Source organism: Pteropus vampyrus, unplaced genomic scaffold, assembly GCF_000151845.1.
Source record: "Pteropus vampyrus isolate Shadow unplaced genomic scaffold, Pvam_2.0 Scaffold42, whole genome shotgun sequence".
NCBI lineage: Eukaryota > Metazoa > Chordata > Mammalia > Chiroptera > Pteropodidae > Pteropus > Pteropus vampyrus.
This window is the reverse complement of record NW_011888823.1, coordinates 4136910-4145766: the sequence shown is the minus strand read 5'-3', so window position 1 is coordinate 4145766 and position 8857 is coordinate 4136910. Positions and strand designations below refer to the sequence as shown.

At 50.9% G+C, this 8857-nt stretch overlaps 1 protein-coding gene across 14 annotated transcripts in view; it reads right to left on the bottom strand.

Moving 5' to 3' along the window:
• The window catches only part of TNS1 (tensin 1), a 175165-nt gene that overhangs the window by 71469 nt on the left and 94839 nt on the right, over positions 1-8857 (bottom strand). For all 14 annotated transcript variants that reach the window (XM_011358617.2, XM_011358616.2, XM_011358613.2 and 11 more), the window contains 6 exons: positions 7177-7289; positions 6733-6793; positions 6441-6516; positions 5737-5866; positions 4272-4337; positions 3048-3164 (listed from right to left, as the gene is read on the bottom strand). In XM_011358617.2, the coding sequence (XP_011356919.1) occupies positions 3048-3164; positions 4272-4337; positions 5737-5866; positions 6441-6516; positions 6733-6793; positions 7177-7289 (563 nt within the window). The remainder of the gene's footprint in view (positions 1-3047; positions 3165-4271; positions 4338-5736; positions 5867-6440; positions 6517-6732; positions 6794-7176; positions 7290-8857) is intronic.

The following is an 8857-nucleotide window of genomic DNA, read 5'->3' as shown; positions in this document are numbered from 1 at the left end:
CGTGTCCCAGCCCCCAATCCAGCCATAACAATAGTGCCCACTTGGCAGGATGCCTGTGAGCGTTAGATGAGGCGGTGACTATCAAGCTTTTGGCACCACAGCCGGCATGTGGCAAAGCCACATGCTCCCAAGGCCAAGGCCAAGGGGCCTTCTCATTAGCCCTGTCTGCAGACCCCTGAGATGCTGCCACAGTCATAACTGATGTGTCAGAGACTCGTGAGCAAACACAGCAGGCAGCCCCTCCACAGCCGCCAATCTCCAAAAAGTGCTCAAAATGATGTGTTGACTGAATCCTCACTTGACAGCAGAGTAAGCTGAGGCTCCAGGAGAACAGGATCTTGTCAAAGGATTTGAACCCGGGGAGTTTGGCTCCAGAGGCCACATTCTTAACCTCTATACTAAACTGCCTCTTGCGAACATTGCTAGAATAACCCAATGGCAAGGGCACTGTCACCGCCCGAGTGTGTAGATGAGGAAACGAAGACCACGAGGAGGCTAAAGACCTGACCAAGGGCGTGCGGCCACAGAGCGGAGAGCTCGGATTTGGACCCGGGCAGGCGGGCTCTGAAGTGCACGTTTGCCCACCGCACTGGGGAGCCTTGGGATCAGCCAAGGACCTCCTGCAAAACAGGCAGAGGTGCCTTGGGCACCTCCTAACCCCTCAGGCCATCCCCTCAGCCCTGGACCACACCAGGAAACAGCCAAGCCCTTTCCCGGGCTCCAGCTCGAGCCATCTCCTGAGCACCTCGGAGTCTTGGGGGGTTAGTTGCTCTTACCCCAGCCAGCGCATGGGAAAACTGAGGCACAAGGACTTGTCCACAACCAGGGGGACAGACACGGGCCTCCTGCTTCCCCCTCTTGACCAGAGAATTAGCCAGAAGAAAATGCTTTAATCTCTGGGCCCCAGAATCTAGAGCCTTCTAGATGTGCCCCAAGCTAGAAGGAAAAGCAGGATGGGGATAATGCTGACTGCTCCTGCCCCAGGGCTGGTCCCGACTTGCTTTCCTGTGCCTGTGGGGGATGCAGCCCAGTGGCAACAGGGAGCACACAGTAGGACAGGCGGAGTCTGCCCTGGTGACCACCCCAGCCACAAGCTCCCCCCACCCAGGCCAGGCTGGGGGGAGGATGGCAGGGCCATGCGCTGCCGCCTTGGCTTCTCTGCCCACCCGTTAGGCGTAGGGCCAGCTTCTCAGCCTCCACACAGGAGCCCCTCTGTCCCTACAGGACAAGCTGACCTTTAACTGGTCAAAGGTCCCACTGGCTCCATCCCCTGCCTGGGGGAGCAGATCGAAGGAGGGAGGAAGGCAGGCCAGGGGGCAGGAGGAGCCCAGGGCCTCGCCTGACCCTCTCCTTCCTCCCCGTCCCTGCCTCTCACTGTTCTGTCTGCCCCCCTTCCTTCCCTCACAGCCGACTATATCCCAAGCCCCGTCCTTCCCACGGCCACTCCTTCTTCCCCCTTAATTATTTTACCTTTTATTTGCCTGGCACTTTATAGTTTACCAAATGTTTTTATATTTATCATCGCATTGACTCCACACCAGGGAGAGATGGGGAGTCATTGAAAATTCCTTCAAATTGCCAAATGTTCTCGTTAAAGATACAAACATCACCAGAAGATGAACAACTGGGCTGGCAGCCACTGGTACCTCAGGACTAATTCATTTCATTCTCTGCCTCCTCCTCAGCCACGCAGCACAAGTGGATGGGGTTGGGAAGTGGGGAGGAGTGCTCTGGGGCTGCAGCCTCAGCAGGGTGGGGAGGGCCCTGGCGGGGTGTCTGTGCCCCTCAGGGGAGGAAGGACAGGGAGCTAGAGTAGGTATGAGGACAAGCCTTGAACTTTGCAATATTGCACAGAAACATGCTCCCATCAAGCCCTAAATTCTAGCCCAATCACTGCCCTTGTCCCAATGCCTCTGAAATCCATCGCTCATTCTGGTGTCTCCAAGGTCAGAGGGAGAATCTTTATGCAAGGAAAGGCCTTGCATAAAGGCCTCAGGGTGCATGCAGTCCACAAATCCAGAACCTTGGAGACAGAGGCAGAAGACAGGGTGAGGGTGCCTGGTTCTCCCTAATCCAGCTCTTCCACATGGTCCAGGGGCCCCTGGATGGCACAGCCTCACCCCAGAACCAACTTCAGCTGAGAGAAGAAGCCCAGAGGCTGGGTGCTGCTGTCCTTGAAAGGACACATCCCAGGTCAGGGGGCTAAATCAGGAGACCCATCTCAATTGGTAATTGTCTCAATTACCCCAACTGAAAACGGATGGAGGTGGCCAATGGTACTGAGGGTCTCCCAGCTCCCACATCCCACAGTCCTAGGACCAAATCAGGGAAACGAGCCTGTGGCCAAACCCCAGACAAGGCGTCTCAAGAGTTCTTGGGCTCCAAGCATGCTCACTTGCAGAGGCTCAGCCCCACACGCCATCACACATATTCAAATGAACCACATAAATAAATATAACCCATACATAACTCTCAAGAGTTGAAATGAGTTTCAGTTGACCATCTGACATAATGTTAGGTTCTGTAGCTAAATTAAACATGTATTAATTTCAATTCTGTAGCTTTCTTTTCAAATTTTGAAGCCTATCTGTTTGTCTCCAGCTCTCAAACATTTTCGTTGGCTGTCGATGAAAGCCTGTAGACCCAAGATGCTGTGTCTACATTCCTAGTGCTCTAACCCCAGAGAACTCAGGCAGCGAGGCTGGAGAAATACAGCAATGGGTTTAAAAGAAATCTAACAAATGCTGTGGTGGCAGCACAGGAGGTATCTCGAGGTCCGCTCAAGGCCATGTCCTCTAAGTAGCCCTCCCAGGCTACTCTAGCCCTCAAAAATCCCTCCCCTGCCAATCTCAGAAAATGCATTTGTCTGTGGGATTCATTTGGCACCAATGGTGCATCCTCATGTGGCTATGACCTCAGTGGTGCCTTGGACTTCTCTGCCTTCCCTTTAAATCCAGTATAGTGTCACAGCCAAACAAGACAGCAGAGGCCCTGCGTGCAGGGGCTGTGCAGTTTGGAGGGGGGCTGGAGCCACCGGTCCCACCTACCCTCTATGCCGTCATCTCGATGCCCATTGAAGTTGTCATAGGAATCCCAGCGGATGAGGGGGTCGGAGGTGTTGTAGTCCACTGACACGCTTGGCCCGTTCTCCAGATGTTCCATGCCTAAAAGGATGGGAGAGGGCAGGAGGACAGAGAAGAAAAAGAAAAAAGGAATCAGCAGCTGGAAAAACAGAGGAAGCCAACAAGATCCCCCAAGGATGCTCCCTGAGGGACTTCTCACTTTCTTGACCCTGGGGGGTGGGACCAGTGGCTTAAGTTGGATGGAAAACCCAGGTGTCTGGTTTCTTGCATTCTTGAAAAGGCTCATACCAGGCCATAGGGGTAAATCAGGACAGGCACTGAGAAATGAAGACCCCTCCTAAGAGAAAGCTGGGGGACCCTCTAGCTGGGCAACTCTCTCTTTCTCTTCTGTATCCCAGGGGTCCCTGGGGCAGTTCCCAGAAATGAGAGTCTGCCCCTGGAGTCAGGGAGAGTGTAGGAGAAACAGGGATCGCAGCCTTGACATTGAGAGGACACAAGGTCATCCCAGCCATCTCCCTGCCCCCTACTTAAGGCACTCTCCACTCCAGACAGAAGTCTGAGGGGAGAGGCAGAATCCTTCCTACACACCCAGAGAAAGCACAGGATGAAGACAGCACAGCTGCAAGTCAGACCTTCTGGGGTAAGTCACCTTCCTGACCTGGCGGTCTTTCTTTAATCTATCCAGAGTCCCTCTGTCTGTAACCTAACTTCATCTCCTCCCATTCTGTTCTCAAATAAGATGGAGAACAACTGGTCTCCACATATAACCAGTCTAAAGCTATTATTAAATTGGCCTTCTCATCTTCAGGTTGAATCACCTCAGTTCTCAGAAATACTTATCGTTTACCCAGCACCTTCGAGTGTCCCCTCAGCCACTCCCTCCATCCTCCATGGCCCTCAGTCTCTGATTATAATAAGATGATGACCTAATGGGACCAGAACAGTTCATCCAAACCAGTGCCTCCCTGTCTGCTTTTTTATTTTTATTACCCAGAGATTATCTCTGGTTCACGTTTAGCTGGGGGTCCACTATGATACCCAGAGCCTTTACTGTTGGCCTGCCTTTCAGTCACAGGTAACCTGACAATTTTAGAGTAGATCAGTGGGAGAATGGTGAAGGAGGGGTGGGGACAGGCCAGGATAAAGGGAAAGGAGTAGATGATGAATGGATTCTAACTTTATTTATACCTTGAATCTTTTCTGGTCCATAAGAAAATACAAATTCCACCTTGCCATATTCTGGAAATCGATCATCTGAAAAAGGAGAAGGAAAAACAAAAGTGGGTGATCAATTCCCCAAAAGGACTCCATAAACAGTTTTCTTTTAAAGAAGATTAAAGTGATATATACATATACGCACGTACGCACACAGGTTGGTAATATAATAAGTTATATAAATAGAAATAATGAAATCAAGCCTCTTGCCCCACCTAGCCCTAGTCCTACTTGCCTGAGATAACCATTTCTAACCATTTCTATTTCTTGTTCTACTAGCAGTTACCGCTAAGACTTTAAATAATAGCCACAGTTTTTATGCCACCATTTCTAGATATCTCGAACATCAATTTTCAATAATCTTCATTGATTCACTATGAAGATGAATAATTTGGCTCACTTATACAGTAGTAGTGTATACCTTCTTTCTTCTTAAATCTGATATTATTATTATCATCATTTATTCTATTGATTACCTTTGAAACTTTACATACTATATAGTTAAGCCTCTATTTCTTGATCTGTCCACTTTTTGATGGTGTCCTGACTCCCTCCGTGTAAGAGGAAGGATTTGTGCCCCTCCCTTTCTCTCATCTCTCACCAACCCCATCTTTGTTGTGTCAGCTATTCCTTTATTCTTCCTTGTTAAGATCGGTAACCTTTATTCTGTTTCGTAATTATAACAGCATCTTCTGCTTTTGCCCTTCTGGCTCTAGTCCAGGGAAAGCACATCACAGAAACAACCTTCTCCTGCACAAGCCAGACTACACCGAGGCGATCGTGCCCCTCCTCTTCCAAGTTCCAGCTCGACTCTCTGCTCCCTGCCTGGGCCCAATCGGGACACAGATCACCATCCACTGCTTACAACAAGTGAAGTTACCGCAGGGATGGTGTCCACTCCCTGGGGTACCCATCATGCCTGTGCGTGTCTCCTTCACTGCAGCCATCACTTCATAGTATGCTCATGTGTCTTGTTCTCCCACAAGACCGTGAAATCCCTAAGGATATGGACTCGTCTCTTTCTCTTTGTATCTCTAAGGCCTAGTGCATGCTTGGCACATATGTCAACACTCAAGTGATGCTTGGTGGATAGGTGGGTGGATGGATGGATGGATGGATGGATGGACGGACGCATGGATGTATGAATGCACAGGTGCATGGATGCATGGATGGATGCATGGATGCATGGGTGGGTGGATGGATGGATCGATGGATGGATGGATGGATGGATGTGGATATGCCCCAATCCTGAAGGTGATAGAGATAAAATTTCAAAGGGAGAAAAGAAAGAAACAAAAGGAGACGCCTCCCTGATCACCTCCCCTTCCCTCAGAAAATAGTTGCCCCTTCACTGCTGCCATGGCCCCTCCATATGGCTCTTCTACCCTGTGATATAATTATCCCTTGCGAGGTCTGCCTTTCCACTCAACGAGCCCACCTTTGAAGGCATCATCAAGGTCCTCCTTCCCAAAGACAACCCCCAGGTCATGGATGGCACAGGTGTGAAACTGCACACGGAATATGACATCTCGAGCTGGGCTCCGGAACTTCTTGTGGTAGCACTTCAGCTGGGTGAGAGAGAGAGCAAAGCCCATGAGGGGCCCGAGGATGGGAAACCATGTCCCATGGAGCCTCTTGATCGTCTCCAAGACTGGGCCCCAGGGTCACCCCAAACCCAGTGAGGGAGAGGTCACCAACACCAAACAGGATCTCAGAGCTCTCTGGGAAAAATTCTAGCAGAGCAGAGAGTTGGAGGTGAGTCTTATCCCATGGGGATGAAACTGTCTCCCACGAAGTTCCTGCGTACAAGTCAGAATAGAAAAAGTAGGAGTGGATTTAACCGATGGAAGAAGGGCTGAAGTTAGAATTAGGGAGTCCTTGTCACCAATAGAAAGCCAGGAGGTAAGAGCTGAGAGATATTTCCCTGGAGATATTCCAGAAGGAGAGGCAAGCCCGAGGGAGGGGATGTCCAGCTCCAAGGCAGGAGAATGGACAAGAAGTATCAGAGGCTAGAAGGCCTTGCCGGAGCCTGTGACCCCAAGGCTGGTGGCCGACCAAGAGTGAGGGCTTGTATGGAGAGGCAGGAGGGAAGCAGGAAGAAAGAAGGGAGAAAAATAAATGAGACAGAGGGGCAGCACTCACCAAGATGTCTCCCTTCAAGAGCAGCCCAGGCTCAATGGTGATGCAGATGCTGGTCTGGCTGTCTCCTTGGACGTTGCTGTTGGGTCGGGTGGGCAGAGGGAGAGAGAGCCACTGAGGGGGCAGCAGCACACTCTCTGCCTGCCGCCCCACTACCAGTGGTCTACTGGGAGACCTCACTGACTTAAACCCTCGGCCCTCTCCTAGACGAGGTTCGAGGAAGCCCCACCCCGCACCTTTACCCCTGGCCTTGGCGCGCCGGCATCCCAGCCTCTCATTCCCATGGAATACTTACTAGATGCCAGATGTGTAAACAGGTTGCATGGCCTGGTAGATCCGGAGAAATGGCCGACACCCTGTAAGGGAAGGGTGGTGTTAGCTAAGACAGCAGGAACAGTGGAAGGAGAAGTGGGGTAGAAAGGAAGGAAGAGGGAGTAGAAAGGGAAAGGAGGAAAAGAGGAAGGAAAAACAGAAAGAGAAAGGGGAAGAAATACTAGCTTTTCATTTGAAAGGCATTTTCAGTTTACAAAAACATTGCCACATCCAGCATCATGTGCCAGCAGGCAATGCAAGGATCAAATCCATTTTGCAAATGAGTAGACTGGGGCTAAAGAAAGCACAGGAAGTGGTACAGTCGAGACTCCAATCCAAGCCCACGTTTTGACCACCCAAGGCTGTCTCTCAAGAGAAAGACCTAGAAGACAGGAGGGAAGGAAAGCCAGAGGCCTAGGGTCAATACCTCCTTTAGACTCGAAGTTGGGGATGCCGTGCATGATCACATGGTGCAGGAACAAGGGCTTGTTGTTCATTTTGATGGTGCCAGAGAGCAGGCCACTGAAGTAGTGCACGTACCTGGAAGAGGAGAGGAGGCAGCTTCAATGAGGGAGGCTTGCCCTGGAGCTATCCCAAGTTCTCTTCCCCTCAGCCTTCCTAGGTCACCCTACCTAGCCTCTCCCTACCCCCAGGCCTCCAAGTGGCTGGGGTCTCAACCCCAGCACAGTCCTCCCTTGCTGTCTGCAGCCCGAAGTAGGGTGAGTCAGAGGATCCTACCAGAACTAGAGCTGGGTCAAGCCAAATCTCCCATTTGGGATTCTCCAGCGCCCCCTGGTGGTCAACATGAGCATCTCCTTCCTGCTTCACTCCCAGCCCAGGAATCTCCTGCTGGACCAAAATTCCTCCCACACATCCCTGATGGGTGTCATTTAGCTGCTCACTACTACTACACAAGACAGGCTGATCAACCACCAAACAGCTCTGACACCCTTACACCAAGCCCCAAATCAAGCCGACACCTAGACCCACAGGCCTCAGGTCGGCCCACACAGCCTGTCCAACCACCTGACATGCCAGCAAACAGTAAAAGCATAATAATTATAAGTGCTTCACATTTTTATATCATGCTGAAGTGTATGAAACCCCTCTATATCATTTCATGTGCTGGCAGCTATCTAACTTCTGCTAAATATCTTATCTCTAAGGTCAACATCCCCTAATTCATTCAACGAAGATTTTGTTGAAAGAATGGAAGGATTAATCTATTCCCACTCCTGTTAGAACAATCCAGTCCAGAAAGGGTCATTAGCTTCCAAAATATACACAGCAAAAACACAGAACGCTAGGAGTGGGTGGAGAGAGAAGGAAAGAAGTCTGACTCCAACTCATCTGCCAAAACGAGAGGCCAATCCTCCTGCCATTAGCCGGTGCTTCCTCCTTTTCTGACTGGCCAGAGGACACCAAGCTTAGTCAGCTGAACCAATAAGGATGCATCCGAGACTCTGAGGGAGCTCTTTGAGGGAGGTGGGACCAGAACCCACGTGACCATATGATAATAGTCCCCTACTGTATCTTAGCTCCTTGGCCTGCCTCCAGGCCTGTGGGCCCCTGTCCCTGGGCTGGGTGGGGCCACTTCAGACAACTCCAGCGAGATAATCTGATGGGCAGCAGAGGCTCCTATTCAGACCCCTGCCCAGCCCCCAGCCCCATTACTGAAAGCGGAAACCTGAAATGGCAGGTTCCTATCAGAACTCTGGATCATGCCAACAGGATGTGCCTGTGTGCCGGGGACAATGAGTCCAAGGGTGTGGTGACAATGAATGGGGGAGCTCTAGGCCAAGCCCCTCCCTCCTTCTGTCTCTGCGCCCTTCTCCTCCAGCTGCCCCATTCCTTACAAGCGTCACTGACATGAAGGCAGAAAAGTGGCAGCTAATGTAAGGTTAAACTCAATAGTTGCACTTTCACATTTGGGCACAAACAGAATTACCCGCCCACCAGCAGATGGGTGTGTAGATGTGAACTGCAAGGCAGACACAGATAATGTAAATACGCACACACACATATACACAAACGGAGCGCTGTAGAATCCCTGAACAATCCTATTCCTGAGAGGTAACACTGATCCCCATTCTCCAGGGGTTCAGCTT